The sequence below is a fragment of the Lonchura striata genome, chromosome 1A (genome assembly GCF_050655825.1).
Source record: "Lonchura striata isolate lonStrDom1 chromosome 1A, ASM5065582v1, whole genome shotgun sequence".
Taxonomy (NCBI): Eukaryota; Metazoa; Chordata; class Aves; order Passeriformes; family Estrildidae; genus Lonchura; species Lonchura striata.
This window is the reverse complement of record NC_140741.1, coordinates 60914954-60934874: the sequence shown is the minus strand read 5'-3', so window position 1 is coordinate 60934874 and position 19921 is coordinate 60914954. Positions and strand designations below refer to the sequence as shown.

Sequence of the window (19921 nt, the reverse complement as noted above, 5' to 3'; positions counted from 1 at the left end):
GAAATACATGAGGAAATAGGATGAATTAAGGCCAGTAGAATAGAAAACACAACTAGCTTATATTCAGGCAGATTTAAGAAAGCATTTACTCCTTTATTTGAAAATTACTGGACTTTGTGTTAATTTCTTGTGTGGTTTAAGCTAATTTCTAAAGAAGCCCTTGAAATACTTTTGTTTTGTAACAGATTCCAGTCATAACTGTATATTGAAATCTCCCTTGTTGTTTAGAGTTATACAGCCTTTTAAAAATAGTTAAAAGGATGCTTCTAAAACAGTAAACACGTAGATAGGCGGGATCAGAGGAGTGCCACAAAGGTGGTCAGAAGGATGGAGCACCTCTCCTACAAAGACAGGCTGAGGGAACTGGGGTTGTTCAGCCTGGAGAGACCTCATTGAAGCCTTCCAGTATCTGGAGGGGGGTTATAAAAAGGAGGAAGATGGACTTTTTATACGAGGAGGTAGTGACAGAACAAGGACTAGTGGCTTTGAACTGAAGGAGGGCAGATTGAGATTAGATAGAGGAAGAACTTCTTTACTGTGAGGGTGGTGAGGCACTGGCACAGGCTGCTCAAGTGGATGCCCCATCCCTGGAAATGTAAAAGGGCAGGTTGGATGGGGCCCTGAGCAACCTGGACTAGTTAAAAGTGACTGGGCCTATGGCAGGGAGGTTGGAACTAGATGATTTTTAAGGTCACTTCCAAACCTTAACATTCAATAATTTTAGATTATTTTTAAGGTCACTTCCAAACCTTAACATTCAATGATTCTATACAATTTTTAATGGAAAAATGCATCAAGCTCTTTCAAATAAACACATTGAACAGAAACACTTTTATTATGGTTGACCTGAAATATTTGAATGCTATACTGTGATAATATAATCTTTACTACTGAACATTAGTTGTAGGGGTGGGTATGCTGAAATCAAATGTACATTTTTGTTCTAGATTTTTTTTTTTTGTATTTTGAAGTGATATAAAACTAGTTTGCAGTGAAACAGGAGAGTGATATCTTTCCTATTTAGTAGTAAGTTTATAGGCGGAATCTATGAAGAACACCTCTGCAAACAAATAGTTTCTCATTTGGAAAGCCACAGTAAAAGTTAGTAGTTAAAATAGTAGTTTAGGAAACCACTAGTTTTCATATTAGTAGGAGATGCTCACAATGGTTAATTTAGCTTGTTACGTGTGAACTGACCAGTGTTCCATTGCTTATGAGTTGGCTTGCTTGGCAGACTAAGAAAAAATACTAATATTATTTCTCACCCCCAGACCTTGTAGCTCTTTCATCTGCATGGAAAAGAGCTCTACTCATTTCTGTAATTATGAAGTCCAGTAACTAACTTGATATGCATATCTTTTAAAAACAACTTATAGTTGGGAAAGCCTAAGGAAAAGCAGATGTCGCATATTGCCAAATAAATCTTACTGGTGTTCTTATTGCATGCCAGTTTTTTTTTTTTTTTTTTCCCTCTAATTTATTTAATAAATATTAGTAATAGTGTGCTTGTGTTGGGCCATCTCCGTACAGCTTTTCTTTAATTTTTCATCTTCTCTGTTCTTTTATTGCAAGTTGCTGCCATTACTTCATGTCTTCTTCACCATCTACTTTTCTTGTTTCATCTCACGTCAGTCCTCTATCTTAGTATTTGCTTTGATTGCTTGTTTCATATTCTAATGAACATGTATGTATTTCTACTCTCTGGCTGCCACCAAGTAAAAGATAATGTCCAATTCTAACATAACTTTTGAAATGCCTGTACTGATTCCAAAAGACAGAGAGCAGATTTGGTGTTTCAAATTAAAACCCAAAGGCACTGCTACCACCTCCTATATTCCTGGCTGAATATCCTTTTCCCATTATTTAGGGAATAATTTTGACAGAAAGCAGATATTTATCACTTGCTGTAGAAATTCCTGCACGCTCCCAGCTATAGTCCCTGTTTCTCGATCTTTGGCAGAAGGGTTGCTGTATCTTTAAAAGCAGGCTGCTTGAAGGAGGCTTCCTCCCAGTCCCAGAAAGGAGAAGAAACTCTTTTTTCAGGCTTGTTCTGTCACTGCACTTTTGTATGTCCCTGTCCCACTCCACTGGTGGTTGTGGTGCAACTTTGTAGTGCTGGTGCTCTGCAGTTCTCCTGGCTGGCTCAGGAGGGGAAGGGTAATTCCACTGGCCCACCCTATCCCCTGGGATTTTGACTGTTTCATTGCAGTAGATGGTGTGTGCTATTGAGGTTTTACTAAGCAACACTGTTGTGGAATAGTTACAGATTATCACAGTCTTTGATTCATTGGTGTCCTAGTAGGCTGAACACTTGGAACATTAACTTTAATGATGAAAGGATGATTTATAGGTTCATGGATATATTGCATTTGTTTTATATGCAAAAATTGACCCATATGACTGTTGGGATGAGAGCTGCTAGGGCCCCTGCCTCACCCTCCAAAAATAAATGTAAAAATGCCAATGTTATTTAATAGAAAAGCTCCTGTTTTTTTCAGAACTCAAACAGGATTATTTGAAAATGTGCACATGCTTCTTGTATAGCTATATTCCATGTTATACTTCTGGATGATTTTCTTGGCAAAGGCAATCCCACTTGTTTAGATCAATACAGAGTAAAATTGTAATAGATTAGGTGGTATGAAATGCTTTGATTACATTGTAGTATAGACAGGTTTGTAAGCTTGTAGTTCTAACTCCAACTGCAAGGTGAAATGAGATGGTGAGTCAATCAAAAGAAAAAGCCCTAATGGGGTATAGTGGTTTCGGGCATTGTTAAACTTTAACAGCTACCTTGATGCTATTCCTTTAAAGGCCTCTCAAAGTTTGTTGCAAATCTAATGTAATTTAATGTTTCCCCTTTCCTCCCATCCTCTTTGAGTCCTGGTTTTCTCCAGATTAAATTTGTCACGTAGGGAAGCTGGGACAGGGCAAACTCCAGGGGTAGTTCAAAAGTTTGTTCAGACTTTTGAAAATAGCTTTGCATGTTCATGCTCTGGCAGAACATAAAACAAAGCCTGCTCTGTAAGAGTACCTATGTCAGATGGGTCTCTCTGACTTTGCCATCAACTTTCTTTTCCAAAGGAAAGCAACAGCTATTTTGTTTTAGGCAGACAGTTTCTGTATAGGTGTAATAGGTATTCTGACATACCTATTTAGTTTGCAGGCACTAATAGCAATACCCAGCTGCCCTGATTCCTGTTGAATTCCAGCCACCTCTCCACAGCCTCCTGAAGAGATGGAAAGATGATAATGGTTTGCCTTACTTTGTTCTTTTTCTTTTTATCCATTCCTCAGCATCTTTGTTTACTGTGCAAGTAGTCTCTCTGCCCTGCAATGGGCTTTTTGGTTGGAATCACCCCTTCCATTTACTACTGGGCAGGCGGGTTCTGTTCTGCTCTGACACCTTGCATCACCCCCTCACAGAACTTCCTTTTCCCTGACTTTTTTGATATGTAAGCTTTAGCTTTGTAAGGTAGTCTTTGGCTTTCATCAGGGATGACCTTTATCAGCCTGCTCTTCTGTTCACAGATTTTTCAGTCTGAGTGATTCCCGTGTTTACTTTTAATCTAAAGTAGAAATTACTTATTCTATTACTAGAAGATAGTTGAGGAGGCAACCGAAGACTAAGCTTATAGCTGCTCAAAGAGTTACTGAAAGTCTGTAGTGTCTGTCCTTTAAATAGCCTCAGTACCTGGCAGATGAAAAACGTATTTTTAAGCACTGTGTTCCAAGTCCCTGAAATTACTTAAACCTCTGAATAGTCATGTAAGAACTTCTTTTTATAGAATGTGGAAAAAGCAAAGTTCTTTCACTACTAAAATTCTGGTTCTGCCAATGCATTTTCTGTTCCCATGAGAAGTGTCTCTAGTATGTCATGAAGACTGACCTAGTGCACAGTGGTACAAAGCCTGGCTGGAGACTGGTAACAAGTGGTCTGTGCCAGTGGTTGATACTGGTCAGCATCTTCCTTGATGACCTCCGTAATGGGGCAGTGTTCCCTCAGCAAGTTTCTTGATGGTATGCCAGAGGGCTGTGCAGTCTTTCAGAAGGGCTGTTTAGAATTTATCCCTTAAAACTGTTCAAATTATTCTGGGACCTCTAACATACAATTTTTAAACTCTTCTCACAGTGATGTAGTAGTGATTTGATCATGCATAGAGAGCTGATATAATCACAGCCCATCTTGGGGAGAATTAGAATTGTAGGAAGTGGGACTTTTTTTATTTATTGTTGTTTGTTTGGTGGTTTTGTTTTATTTTTTCCAGAAAGCAGTTTACCTTGCTCTTTGTTCTTCAGCTTTGCAGGATTAAAACACAAGTAATCAAGAATGTTTTCTAAAACAGCAGTCCAAATGGAACTCTGAGAAGTCTATTGCCCTTCCTTCCTGTTTGTGTCATGCTTGGGATCAATTCTATTTCAGATGGATGACAGACACTGTGTACCTTTTAAAGGATTGCACACTTGCTGTGCTTTTGTCTTTAAGTTTGTAGTCCACTGGGTTCTAGTGCTTCTATTATGCCATCTCAGGGATTGGTTCCCCAGATGGTCAGTGTAGAAAGCTTTTGGAAATTTTTGAATCTTTAGGTCAACAGTAGTTCATAATCCTTTGCAGTTGCTAAGGCATGCTGTCTTCTAAAGCTGCTTGCAGTAAGATTTGTATAGATTGTCTTCTGGGCCAGGTAAAGAAATACTTCTCAGAGTTTTATGTCCACACTGTGCTTTGTTGGAGCTGTACACTGAAAGAGTTGTGGGTAACTTCCAGAAGAATAACGTGAGAATGTTTAGCTGTGAGCTTTTGTAAAACTCCAGTTAGTCTTCATGCCCTTTTTCAGTACATTAGCATTAGTGTTGATCTCTAGTAGTAGAACTAAGCCTGATGGAAAGCTATAAAATTAACTTATTTTAATTGCCAAAATACTGTCTTGACATTTCAGTATTGCATAGGAAACACCTACTTATGTTTGTTTCCCTTATATCCTTTCTTCTCCATCACAGAACTCCGCTATGCAACTGTGTACTGGAATAGAGCTGAAAAAATACTTCAGGTCAAGAATACACTGGACAGGAGTGGAGATGCTTATGGCTTCTACAACAACAGTCTACAGACAACGGGCTGGGGAGTCCTGGAGATCAGAGCAGGCTATGGCTCTCAGACCTTAAGCAATGAAGATATTATGTATGTTGCTGGCTTCTTGGAAGGCTATCTCACAGCTCCGTAAGTACCTCAGGAAGCAGCTCAATCCATGACGGTTCCAGTGGATTTCTGTATTTGTGAGGTTTTTTGTTTGCTTTCATTGTCTTAAATTCCTTTTCATTTAAACTAATGATACATTTTGCGTCTGTGTGCTATTCTTTTAATTGGTAGCAGGTAGGAAGTATAGCTTCTGCATTATGGGATCAGGATGTGTCTTCCCCTTCTCATTCCACAGGATCTCCCAACACCTTGGGAGGATAGATTGGTACTGTATCTGTATTACTGCTTAAGTAATGTAATCACAAAATAATGTAAGTGTAAGGAAGTGCATAAGGAGTAGCAAAAAATGTGGTTATTTCACTAGCTTGTAGTTTGGTGGCTGATCAAGAGCGGATCATTCAGAGAGAGATGTTGCTAGCAAGGTCTGCAGGGCTTCCTTAAGGATATTTTTCAGCAAATATTGTCAAGAAACTGCCGGAGAGCAGATACTGAAACTTCAGAGCAAGGGGAGTTGTCTTGACCAACTTAAAAAAAAAACCCTAAACTATACACTATAGGCCTGAAGGCAGACTGGGGTGTGTATAGAGAGGTTAGTGTTCTCCTGAAATCCCTGAGGGACTGAGCCTTTCCCACACTACACATCTATGAAAAGTGAGAGAATTTTGTACTTGTTATAAATCCAGTGCAGGGTTTTTTTCCCTAAAATAAAACAAACAGAAAAATCCATAACCCCACACTATAGCCAGCCAAAAAAATTAACCACACTTTGTTCTTTCCGTGGCCAAGATGGAAGACAGAATGACACTATGAAATACTCACTGATAGCAGATGGTGGTGCTAGGTTGGACTTGATAATCTTAAGGGTCTTTTCTAATCTTCTAAGAGATTCTATGATTCTCTATAGCTGGTGATAGTTAAGAACATGACATGTGGCTTGTTGTTGAGCAAACTCCATTTGTTTCTCTGTCAACATAGTCATAGGAAAGTAAAAATTCCAAAATTCTGTCTCTGGGAGAAGTTTGCGATTGCTGCTGTGACTTGACTTTTTGGCTTCACCTACTTTGCTTTCAGAACACTGAAATAAATACCCATAGACTGTGTTGCACAGGCCAGCAAGGGAAGGTTGTCTGCTGAACATTTGTCAGGTACAGCTGCTGGACAAGATTATATTCATTTAATTAGTAAGATATTTTAAGATTGGTTAATATTTATGGATAGTTTTCTAAGCATATGATAATGTGATTCTCTAGTAGGTTTTGCTGGTGAGGCACCTAGATCTCTGGAAGTATATAAAGGAAATTCAGTAAAGTAATATTTGTCAGTAACAAAACACTTCTGAGAGAGTGAAGGAGTCCTGAAGTTCATAGTACACAACCTGTACTCCAGACAGGAAAAGAAATTAAGTTCATGAGAGATCTGTTGTTGGGTTATTTGGCATGAGAGGTTGCCTTGCACTGTTCGGTCAGTTTATGTAAACTATCCCTGAATCTGGGGAATGCTAGCATTACATTTAGAATATTGTTAAAATTGGGTATTGTTCAACAGGTTTTTTTCCTAAGGCTTTACCTAGGTGTGTTAATCAATAGGTGGTTAAGCTTAAGTTTTGTTATAGTAAAGGTAGCCCAGTCCATGCTAAGCTCAATTAGGTGGCAAGTAGTGCTGTACTAGGAACGACTCACACCCTTTCTTCTTCTGCCTCCACAGTAGATTTAGGTGTCTTCCTGGGTTTGAAACAAACTTAAGTATGTGTCTGTTCCTTTTAATGTGGTTTGAATGTGAAACAGTGTCTGCAGGGATTTATCTGCTGTCTTATTCTAGGCTAACTTATAGAGGAAGGAGGTTTTCTCCTTTTTTTTTTTCCCATGTGTGTTAAGTGAAGATTAACAGAAGTTAATATGGATAAAGTTAATTTATCCAAGTTATTCTGCTCAAGGCTTTTGCCTTCTGCAGGTGATGTGCTTACTGAGTTTGGTTTCTAGCCCTGGCTGTTGTTACTCTAGGGCTAGCAGCTCTAGCACTGAGTGGCCCTTTTTAAAGAAGTGGATATAGCAGTACTAGTAATGAACAGAAGTGGAGCTGAAGGTTTGTATTAATATGGAAAAGTACAGTTTCAGACTTAGGCTTTTAAGCAAAATGGGAAATTCAGCTGTTTGAAAAGAGATTAAGTGCAAGACTGGGTTAAGATGCAAAACCAGAAGTAGCCAAAGTCTGTCTTTTCTGGGGAGACTTTTTGAGAAAATGCACCAAGAAATCCCCTGGCAAGTGCAAAACCTGAAAATGCTTGCTGTAGATAAAATTAGTATCAAATATTATACACACTGTCTGAGTTTAATTTTTTTGGCTATTTCTTTGCCTCATCTGTACCTGCGGTGCAAGCGTATTTCTCACTGGGCGTTACAAACAAATTTTTTCTGTCAGGTTGTGTAAAACTATTTTGGATAAAGAAGGTTTCTTCAGAAGCTAATACCTTCTAAAAATGTTTCAGGTAAGGAACAGAGATGAAATAGTGTTGTACTCTCTTGACCCTTGTTAAGACAGAGAACCTACTACTCCAGGTTTTAGCTGCATGACCTTGGTGGGCTTTTATTTGCCAAACTGCAACTAATGAAACCTTTTATAGGCTGTGTTTGTAATTTTCTAAATTGCAGAAGAAGTGAGAACTCCCTAAGTTTGCAGATATTAAGATTGCACTCAAAACTCCATTTCTCTTTCATCTTGCCTAGAAATTTAGAGAATCCTAACTAACATGTTGGTAGCTGTTCTGTCTGTGGAACAGTTAAACAAGTCTTCTGAAGTAAAACTGGAAAACAGCCTTTCTCAATCAGTAACTCTATTCCTGTCAGACTGCCTGGCCCATTTAGCCTGTTTTAGGGAAATTCTAGCACCATCACAACTTTCCTTAGAGAAGGCATCTCTAAACACTGTCATTCTACTTTTGCACATGTTGGTGTCCACAGTTCCAGCTTCCCTTTTATGTTCTTGGTAAGAACAAAGGAGAGTATACATGTTTAGCTTTGGGGAAGGCTTTATTTGCATTGTCAGCCACTTATTTGCTGGAGTAAAGACCCTTATGTGACTTACCTGTACAAACACCTCAGGTGATTCAGGCACAGCCTTCCAATGTGAAAGCATTGGGTGTGATTGGTAATTGAAGAGCTTTTTAGTACATTGCTACCTGTAGTCTGAACAATTCCATGGTCTTCAATTTTCTTGCATTCATATGTAGTAAAGGCTCCATGAAGCAGACCCAGGGTGGCTTTTTGCAGAAATTCTAGAAGTCCTACTAGGAAGAGCTCTGATGTGATGCATTGATAGGATGGAAATGTTGATGCCTGAACCCATGTTGAAGTACAGCTCCCTGCAGAAGCTGTTGGATGAACAGGAGGTCCAGCTTGGCCTGCAATTTGGAGACCTTCAGTAATTCTCAGCTAGCTCAGATCTCACATTACTCTTAGGGCAAGAAGGAGAGTTTCCAGACACAGCTAGGCCTTTAACATGTAAGCAAAAGAATGATAAAGTGTCTCTCTTAAAAGCATATGCATTGCATATAGTAGGAACCTAAACAGTCTGTAAAATAATCAGATTTTAAAAAAATCAAAATATGAAACATGCTAGAACTGTTTTATCTTGGATTACTGGGGCATAATTAATTTCAGCTCTAATAGTATAGGTCAGTGGTAGAAAAAGCAATAGTCAGACCAGTTTTCTAGTGATGACAGAAATTAAGTCTTTTCTCGAGCATACTTCATCTTTCTAGTGTTGGCACCTGATTCAGAGTATGAGAGTATCCATATGTTTTTAAAATGCCTAGTTAGACTTGGATAAATTTAATCCTAGTGTCTGTAGTGTCTGGGGATCCAAGCACTCGTTTTTATCCCAAATCTCTCAACTTTCTGCAAAGTCCAGTCATATAATCTAGCCAAGGTACTTGCTCTGGCTTTCTTAGGTATGAATTTTCCTTTCCCATTTCAAACAGAGAAGTGTTAATGAGGCCTGACTTAGTGGCAGAACACATCTAAATCTGTGACATTATTTTAAATTGGTTCTAGCTGGGACATGCCAGGTTCCTAAAAACAGTATTTATATTTGGAGCAACATTAATTTTACTCTTTCCTCATATAGCCTCAGCTGATCAGAATCCTGTCATCTTCCTTGCTAATTTAAAGAAGGAGGACTCTGCTTTTCTGGTTTTAGGATTGGAATTCTTGTCCCAGATTGGCAATTGCCTTGTATTTGGCCTTAGATGTAGTTACAAAGCATTACTGTAGTGATCCAATTTAATTCAGAGAATAATGCCCTTACAAAACACACAAGTCATTCACATAGAAGCTGTATTAAAGGAAAAAAAAGCTGAAGAGAGCAACTGGAGGAAAAATTCTTGATAACCTTGGTCATTAAAAAAAACATAAATTCCAGGAATTGTCTGTCCTCTGTTATCAAATAAGAGTGAAAGCCATTAAAGAAGGTGTTTTCAGTCACAATTCTAACCTAACCCAGTCTCTACATCAGTCATGACAGCTTAAAGATACTACTGCTGTAGTACTTTTAAAAATCTGCCTTATGTTGCACAACCTCTGAGTGCAAAATAGAGAGCAGAGCTGATGGTTGAGTTGGAAGCCTGATCATTTGTCCTGGCTTAGGCAGTGGTTAGGCCAGTATCCTAGCTGGATTTTATCTTCCTCATCTGGTTCTAATCCCTAAATGATCATCTGCCAAATGGACCTACTTGTGCTATTTGCTCCTCTTTAGTGACATGAGACACTGATTTCTAGTGTAGAGTATGTTATGCTCTAGTTCCCTTCTTAAAATTACTTGGGATTTTTATTTGCCAAATTCTCTGTGAATATGAAGGAGTGGAGAATATTGATCTGTTTCTCAGATTTTCTTGCTTTCTTCTGGAAGCAGATTATGATATTTTATGTAGTCTTGCTGTACATGGGAGACAGAAAACTCCAGAACTAAATTTGTTGCTGGAGCTGCAGTTTTGTGAAAAATGTAATGGTGCAAAGCTGTTGAATGCTCCCCTCCTGTCCCAGTGTCTCCTTTCCACAATCTAGTTCAAACTGCAAATAAAAACAAATCACATTTTTGCTGGATTACTGTTTTGCCTAAATGTGTGAGACCGTTAGATTTAATTGTGAGAATGGTACCACAGCTGAGATAAGAAGCCGCAGGATCATGTTATCAGGTTCGTGCAATTGTCTGGGAATGGGGCAAGGGACAGAAAGAAGGGAGAAGGTCAGTAGACGATTCTCTAGTCATCAGCAAACTGTTCTATTATCTCTGTATTCTCTAATTATGCCCTGAGGGAAACTGAGAAGAGCTCCTGTCTGCGTACCTCCCAGAGAAAGCTGCTCTCATAAGTTTTATTACAGGAATTTTGCCCTGCTGGAATGTGCTTTCATTGAGGCTGGTATCTATTTCTCAGTGCTGTTTTCTTTCTCTCAGCACTTGGTAGGAGATAAACGTACTGTTGACGGATGTAATTCTATCTCTATCAACTCCAGACTTCAGTGAAATAATTCTCTACTGATGACTTTTTTATTTTTTTAATTTAATCAGTGACTGAAAAAAGTGTTGGTTAAATTTGACTCACATTAAGAGGAATGTTAAAGTTTTATTTTGGCTTAGATCAGACATTACATTTCAGCTAAAATGGAAGGGTGACTTCAATTCTGGGCTCCTGAGCATTTTTTTAACAGTTGATTTCATCTTGAAGTACTTCAAAAAAACAAACAAAAAAGCCCTAACCAACAAGCAACAAAGCCCTTTCAACTTTTGTTTTTAATAGTTAATGTGGATAAAACAGCTAACTGAATTCAACAACAGAAAAAAAAAAATCAGAATATCAGAAATTTGGTCTTCATAAAGCTGAATCTATTTAGGGCTGCCATGAGTGGGAGTTTTTGTGGTAACGTGTAGGATCATCTTATACACACTTAAAAATGGAGATACTTAGCTTAAACAGAATGGAACGTGGCTACTGGCAAGTAAAACCTGCTAGATACCATGCTGAAATTCTGTCTCTGAAGAGTGAAATGAACTGAGTCAGCAAATTATGTTACCTTTGCCTCTGTGGTTCTTTTGATTCCAAATAGCATAGGTCTCTAGAAAACTATTTTTGTTGGGCACAAATTAATGTGCTAATGCTTTCAAGATGCTGCTGGCCTACAAATATTCCCTGAATGTACAGTTTTGTTGTGAAGTAGTTCAATATCATTTTTTCTTCTTTCCAATGTGCTTGCGTTTGAGCAGGCATTGGCAAAGTAATTTATTTTAAGTCACATTTTAACAATTCTCTTGTTATTTTGCTATTTGTCATGCATTGGAGTGTTTTCTGTGAATAGGAAAAACTTACCTTGTGGACTGTGTTGCTTGTCTGTCAAGGCATGTTAATTAACTGGTTGGTACACAGAAGATGTAAAGGAATAACTCCTGTTACTCTTGTTCTTTCAGACAGATGTATGACCATGCTGCAAATATGTATCCCCAGCTAATTAAGACTCCCACCATTCGAAGAGGAGTTCAGAATTTTATGGCGTATGTATTTATTTGCTAAAAATAAATCAGTCAAGACTTGGAGTTGGAGGATGACAGTATTTTCAACCTTTTTTTATTCTCTTCCTTATGGGCTGAGGAAAATATATGCTTCCTTTCCCTCTGATTCAATGCCATTATTATTAAAAGAAATTCTAAATATACATGACGAAATGCATATACCCTTCCCTAATTCTGATTCTTTCAAACAAATGCTTAAAGCCATTGCTGACAAAGGGTAGGGAAAATGTCAATGAATTCTGAAGGTCATTCTAGTAAAATTCCTGTCTTGAAAAGAGAGGATATTTTCAGTATCAGACTGAACAGTGATCTTCTGGCATCTTAATCTTTTTTAGCATTGTGTATCCTTTTCTTCTGCTAGGTTAGCATTTTATTCTACCACCAATTTAAATTCTGTTCTAATCAAAGAAGTTGTGATTCACTTTTCACTCTAGCTGTAAAAATCAAAAGTAAAAGAAAGGTGTAGCTGCTCAAATAATGCAGCAATACTGGTGGGGAAACTAACTACAATAGGAGAAGAACCAGGCCAGGTACTGGGAAACTCAGCTGTGATTACCAATTATTTTAATCTCCTTAGACTTGTGTTTTTATTCCATTACAAATACTTGTGTGAAATGGTCACTTTTGAGGACTATTTTTTTCCATCTTTGCCTTGTCTTGCCCTTTCCATAAGGGGCTGAATATCTGACTGTTACTGGTGTGCATATATAAAGTTGATTAGTTTTAGCTTATCCAAAAAAATAGAACAAAGAATCTTAGTGCTCCCTTGCTATCATTTTTTAGCATTGCTGTGCTCCTCCTTATGAGAAAGATGGGATAGCTACTGTATCAATGTGTATGTGTTTTTTCCTAGAATGACACAGCATAACAGCTGTATTCCCCAGGATGCATTGTTGGATGAAGGGGGCAATACTAGCTGGCCTTCTCTTGCTTTTCTGTTGCCTCTATCCTCAACTCCTGCATCACTGCTTTACTGTATAGCAGTTTTGGAATATGGATTGCTGTGTTGTCTTGGAAATCCTTAGCCCTAAATGCTCGGGAAATAGGGACCATATCCCTATTTTGTTGGACATACTTCTTGCATCTTCTTGTTTCTAGAAAGCTAACTCTGGTTGGTTTTCTCACCCATATGCTGCTGGAAGGGTTTGCTTCCTTTACAGGTTTGTCCTCTCTATTTTGCTACTTTATGTAGTGCTGGGTGGATGGAAGAGGCCAGCATCTGATCCTCATTTCCTGTGGCTCTTTTTTGGCCCTTTGTGCACAGCAAAAGAGAGAATTCTGAGAGATCCTTATGATGCTGGTGGCTCTTGCCTTAGGGTCTGTTCAACTTGCGTTGCCTCATGCCCTAAACCTGGGTGATTTGGCTCTTGACTGGATCTGGCATTAGGGTACAGTTGTTTGGCCTCCAACCTGTTATTCGGAGTAGCGTAGATGTGGTTCTCAGGCAATGTTTGAGCACAACTAGCAGAACCTGGGAGAGAGAAAGAGGCTCTTCAAATGTCAGTCTATTTTTATTCTTAAATAGATATTTAAAAGGGAATGTTTCATCTGACCTATCAAACACTTGTTTCCCTTTATGATTAGATCTGCTATAGCAAAATCCTCCACAAACATGAAGTCCAATTCCTTCTTTGACACTAAAATCTGCTAGAGGCACATGATTGTAGGGTATTTTGCTTAAGTCTGAACATTTACATTTGGAGGATATAATGCTTATATCTGTAGGATTTTCAAAGAGATTTGCCTCATATCTTTATTAAGACTGGACCATCTGGGTCATAATGTATTTGTCCCTTCCCTGCATTATCGATTATACTCTAAAAAAACCCAAGAAAACCCCAACCTGTTTGTTCCTCTGCAGGAAGCAAGACCAATGGACAAGACAACAAATCAGAAATAATAAGGATGACCCATTTTGGAGGCATGCTGGCTATATTATTGAACAGTTGGATGGTCTGTACATGGGAGCCCTCGAGTGGGCTAAGCTACATAAAATAACAGTAAGACTACTGCACCTCTTTTTCAATAGCTGGGGCTGGGATGTCAGTGGACAAACATGGGAGAAGGGGATCCACTTTTTAAAAATAAAAATCAGAAGTAGGATACTTACTGGCAAGTATGCATTCTGCATACCATTCTGCAAAATATTTAGTGGCTGTTCAGTGTAGATAATGTGACTGAGGACTTAGGCTATGTAACCACAGATTCTTCAGAAGGGGCTTGGAACCCTGGGCACTTGCGTGTTGATTAAATTGGGGGTGGCTTTTGGATCCATGTGAATGTTGGAAGGACAGACACTTCTAAAGTGCTTGTTGCTGTCACTTTACAATTGTTATTAAGGAAATGACCCTTTAGGTATAAAGAGTACCTGCAACAGCATGAATTAAAGCTTTCATTCTTATTTCCAAGCATTAGATTTCAAATCCTAAAAGCTTTTCAATCTTAGAGCATGCTTTACTAAATGACTTCTCCTTTTCTGTCTTTTAAGTCTCAAAAATACATGGTTACAAAAGATGTAGTCTGTGTTGTGGTAGGTCAGATGGGATAGATTTTGAGTTTTTGTTGGGTGGTAGTTTAGCTGGGGTTTTTTGTGTTTTTTCATCATTTGTTTTTCTTTATCTGGAATACAATTCTAATTGAAATTAATCAGCTTGTTTGTAATAGCAGAACTCCAGCAGAGATATGGCAATTATAATGCTGTCCTAAGGTCTAATATCTAATAGATTTTTCAGTGTGAGAGGAAGGACTTGAGTAATTGTAGTTAACCTTCTTACCTAGGTTAATCATACCAAGAATTTTGAGAAGCTGGGAGTTCTGAATTGTCAACAGTTGCATTTTAGTAAAATGTACATCTTTCTTGCATAGAAGTCACTATGGGGCTTTCATGAATGGAGAGCCAGATCAAACTGGGAAAAAAAAATCATTTGTAATAATAATCCATCCTGAGGGACCTGAGTTTGTAGGGGAAAACACTAGAAACCATGACTTTCTAGGAAAAGAACACATCAATATCCTTTTGTAACCACTGTATCTGAAGAACCCTGTCAAGCTCATCAATTTTTTTGGTTTTTTTTTTTTTTTTTTTTTTGCTGCTTCAGAATTTTTTAGATTCATGTAGGGGGAAGGGAAGAGTGCTGGTTTGTGTCTGAGTTACTTTTTTGTAATAGGCATGTCCTGCGTGCAAAGTGTGTTCCCTGGTGCTTGCTTATTCAACTATGCATTTGATACTAAAAAGCACTGATCTTTGAAGTGTTTGGATAATTTTTATCCTCTTTTTAGAGATCTCACTAGCATGTGTATATAAAAATGATGCATTTGGTGAAAGTTCAGATGTGTAGTTCAGGCTGAAATATTTGTGTCCTCTATTCTTGAATTATATGCATTACATATTTTTTTTCTTTTCCCAAATGTGCTTGCAGCAGTTGGTGGGATTTATATTGACTCTTTTCCATGCCAGGCACAATTTTAGCTTTGGACATTATCACCTATGTTGAGATGCATATACTTTTATTCAAAGCAAAAATGTTCACTGTGTATGTATTCCTTACTTGAAATGGTGCTGCTTTTCCCTCTCTTTGCCACAGCCACTAAGTGAACATCAGTCCTTATCTTTGAGTATGTTTTGGACAGCTGCTCTTGCAGCTAGGTCCTTGGTTTTTCTTGGCATCAAAATGATAGCTGACATTCTGTGAAAGTACAGGAAGTTCATTTTGTTGGATATCATGATACTTTTCAAGTACTTTTGAGAGATTAGGCTACCACGGTGTGTACTTATTTATTGCTGTTAGGATCTCCTTCAGGAAACAGAGCTTGAAGTCTGTTGCTGTGATCTTACATGGGCAATAAAAACAGGTGCAGCTGTTCTAGCTAGTATTCCAGCTTTGACACATCCATTTATCTGAGAATCAATTCAGCTTCTGTAAGCTGTTGGCACTTAAAAGCCCCAACTAAACTCACAAACCAACCAAATGAGCAAAAACCACCACGAATATCTTCTTTATTCCTTGTGATTAAAGAAATCTACCATCCAAAGTGCAAATAAATTTACCTAATAGATGATTTTTAAAATTATTTTTAAGTGTTGTACTTTGATTCAATTAACCAAATTGTTTTGATTTTTTTTTTTTTGGCAACAACTCCAGTAACAAGTACTTTTCTGTTACTCAATTCTCAGAGAAAGTAAAACATAACAAAGAAATTTCATACCGAAAGTCTCTATAGCAAGTTCTGCATGTTTTTAAAAGCAAATCTCATTCCTATTGCGTTTTCCTCAGTTCTTTGAAAGTCTCTTCTTACCTCTTTCCTTTAGTAGATACTATTTAGTTTCATTAATAAAATAATCTTTTCCATGTGTTTATAGTCTTTGGATTATCATAATCAGGTACAAGTTTATCTTTTGATCTCTAGTAGTTCAATAGTTTGAATTAATGGTGGTAATGAACATCAGAAATACTAAAAATACCTCTTGTGTGATTTGGGACATTTTTCTTTTCCTTTTTTTTACTCATACTCAAACAAAACAAAAGAAACCCTCTAAACCCTAAACAAAACCAAGCCAAAACTCAACATGTGACAGTCTGAATTTTGTTGCCTGATGTTCTGACGTTCTACTTGCTGTTGGGAAAGCTATGTGTACTTCTAAATTCAACATATTATTCTGTATATATAGAGGACAATTGTTCCCACTGTCTTAAGCTTAACATAAGAGTAAATGCTGTAGAAGAAAGGCTAGGAAGCTTTCCCCCTTAACTCACAAAATACTAGAGACAGGAGAAAGAGAAGGGGAACAGGAGATAATTTTCAAGGTTCTTATGTTTCCCTGCACCATGAATGATTGTATATAGACAAGTTGCTCTCCTGAGCACTGAGAAGTTGTTTGGTTGACATGAATCGGCAATAAGAGATAAAGGGGATGAAGAAAAGGAACTGTGTTTACAAAGTCTGTGAATTGTAACACTGAGCACTGGGCAAAGTTGGCTAGAACTGTTTTCTTTTCAGGAGAATGAAAACAAGCTGTTTCATACCTAATCTGCTTTTAATTTTTTAATTCTGTTTTCTGGGACTATGCATGGTAGTTTGAAACCAGAGCCAGATACTTATTAAGTAAGAGTTGGGTTATATGCACACAGATAACTCTGAAATGTTCTGGTTTACTGCTCTCCCCTAAATTTCAGATTGCTTTACTTGAATATTGTAGAACCACTGTGCTTGCCACAAGTAACTGAGCCTTACTGCATAAAAAAATTTATGCTTTGAATGGTTTGATGATAGTAGCACTAGTATATATTTTTTTTATTCTTTCTGAAGGAAATGCTTAGTATTGCATTGTTCTAAACTTGGGGTTTTTATTGCATAGAGTTGGTCTTCCTGAGGACTATTTTAGGTAGGTGCTTCCATTCAGACCTACCTGAAGGCAATGTACATTGTAAACTTCTGTATTTTGAGTTTGATATTTACAGGTACCATTAAGAATGATGTCAAAATTTGAATACATCTTTATGTTAAAATGTGACATTATTCTATCTGGTATAGCAGCATTTTATATCCAGTAAACAAACCCAACCCTTTTGTCAAGACAATTTCTGAGGGAGGGACACTCAAAGAACATAAAGCCTTTTCATCTCCTAATGCTTTTCCAACACTGATTCATCTTGGGCTTGTCTACGCAGGGATACTACTCTTGAATAAGGAGGTGTCAGAGTTTTAAATACTAGAATGACTCCAGGGTAGCTCTCTATTTCTGCTTCCTTATTTTGTACTCAGAGTGCTCAGGCTTGGAGAAGTTATTGGAAAACAATTGTTATAGAATAACTTGCCTATTTTAATGTCCCATGTAAACAAGCCTTTAGGGCTAGTTCTCTCCTTTCTGCTGAGTTTTGTAATTTAATTTCTCCTAAATATTGGATGTAACTTGAACTCAAACTGATTTTTGTTTTGCTGTTCAGAACAGCACCCTAGAGGAGCCACACATTCTAGCAAAAGGACTTTTGATGTGGCTTTACCCACCTCTGCTTGTCAGTTTAGTTCATTCTTTCTTCTTCAGGATCTAAATGATATATATAAGGAGTTTTTCTGACATTGCTGTGTGAGATGGGAAAAGGTAATTACAAAAAAATTGTCATATGCCCTATATCACACACTTGTTATGATGCAGATTTTTGGGTCTAATTCTTGCTAGTGGACACTGAGTAACTCCTCATAGAGAAGATTTCTCCATGTATCCTGGAAATCAGAAGATTTCTCCATGTATCCTGGGGCTCTCAGCTGTCTTGTAGCAGATGCTTCAAACCACTCCTGAAATTCCCAGATTGGGCCTGCAGTGCAGATTCCTGTATCTTCTGTTTGAATACATTGTTTTAATGAGAAGCATTGTTTCCAGAGAAGCACAGTGGTTATATGATGTCACATCAGATCTTAAACACAAAATTAAGTTTATTCAAGCAGAGTAATGAATTTTTGGAAATTAACTGGAACAAAATTTCCTTGGCTCTCAAAAGGGAGATGAAGACAGAACTCTAGGGAGTACTTAACAACTTAGTCCCTCTTTAACATCGCTGATATTTTGGTTGGCTTTGGCAGTTGGCAGCTTAATCTCACCCAGTACCTTAGGAATTTGCATTAACCTGTGCTTTGAGTAGGTCTTTCCTCCTGTCTGGGCACCTTTCTGTGCCTATTGTTCTGAAAGCTTCATTGCTTGGCACTTTTGTTCTAATTTGAATGGACTTCCTAATAGTTACAGAAGTTTTGATTTGGAGTGATGGTGAAAAAGAAGAGAAATGTGAAACATTTTAAAAATACACAGGCAGTTTGCTGTAGCAATATGTAGCTACAAATATTACAGTGAAAGCAGGTTTTATGAAGGTGAATTTGGAGTGGTAGCAAATGGATGTCAAGTACAATTAAAATATCTTGATTGCTGGAGCAATCTCATGCAAACCAGTTTGCTCCCTTGCTGGCGGTACTGCACAGTGATGCTTGTGTGAATCAGACATTGGAAAATGGCTTTTTCTTATTGTGTGGTGGGTTTTCAGTGCAGCTAGATAGGGGAAAATGGAGCTTAAACAGTGCCAAGTCTCTATATGGATTCAAATGAAATAGAAGTTTTGACGGGTTTGTAACTGATTCATACCTCTGAATTGCTTAAAACTATCTAAAGACACATCTCTTGATGGTGCTCCCTATTTGGATCCTTACAGCAAAAACATGATGAGCTAAAGCAGTGTAATGTACATGAAAGTTTGGTTTGGATTTCTCCCTCATGCAATAGCTGCTGTTAGAGCCTTCTGCCATGAATGGTTTTAATAGTCAGAGTGGCTTATTTGTTTTGTGTGTAAGCATTGTGGGAAGGTCTGATTCCTTCCTATGGGATACATGGATTGGAGTTCACACGATTTCTGGTTTTCCTGTTGGTTATTCTTTTAGACAAAGCAGTAAATGGATAACACAGAATTCAGAATTCAATATTTTATATTGAATATATTATATTCAATGCAAAGTATTCAGAATACTTATATTCTGAATAAAACCTAAATGGATTTGATGCTGTTTCATTTTTCCTTGTCCCTCTTTATTGGGGTTTGTGGAGAGGTCAGCTATATGGTATAGTAACGGTGATTTATATTGCAAGTAATGTGTTTCTTTGCTGTATGATTATGTGGCATTATAAAATTACTATTCACACCACCACAGTGATGTGTGTTCTGACTTCTTTTTTTTAAGCCTTGCCTAACAAAAGGCATGGTGAAAGCAAGAACAGGAAAGATTTAGAAAACGGTATTTGAAGGTTGAGGTTAAACCACTATTAAGCTGTTATTTTTGAAGAAGCAAAGTAAGAAGAGGTTCTAAAGAGCATGTTGCACAACCAGCTGTGTGTAGTTAACCTTGGCTAGCTCCAACCACAAGGAGTTTTCTAAAGCACATAGCAGAGTGCCTTTTGACTGACTTTCCCTATTCAGCTAGTTTGATTGGTATTTATTAACATTTTTTCCCACATTTGTTTCATCCGCCTAAGTCCTGAGGATGTCTTAAATTGCAGTTTCTATAAAAATCGGAGAGCTCCCAAGACCATTAGTGGAAGATGCTTCAAAGACATCTAGATAAACAAAAAAATTAAATTTTATCTCAGTAAATCTGTAACAACAGACTGATTGACATGCTGCTTGCAAA

The 19921-nt window shown here is 37.7% G+C and overlaps 1 protein-coding gene across 1 annotated transcript in view; it reads left to right on the top strand.

Moving 5' to 3' along the window:
* Nucleotides 1-19921, top strand: part of PLBD1 (phospholipase B domain containing 1) — a 37938-nt gene that overhangs the window by 1610 nt on the left and 16407 nt on the right. The window contains exons 2-4 of the mRNA XM_021552826.3: nucleotides 4999-5218; nucleotides 11654-11737; nucleotides 13617-13755. Of these exons, the coding sequence (XP_021408501.1) occupies nucleotides 4999-5218; nucleotides 11654-11737; nucleotides 13617-13755 (443 nt within the window). The remainder of the gene's footprint in view (nucleotides 1-4998; nucleotides 5219-11653; nucleotides 11738-13616; nucleotides 13756-19921) is intronic.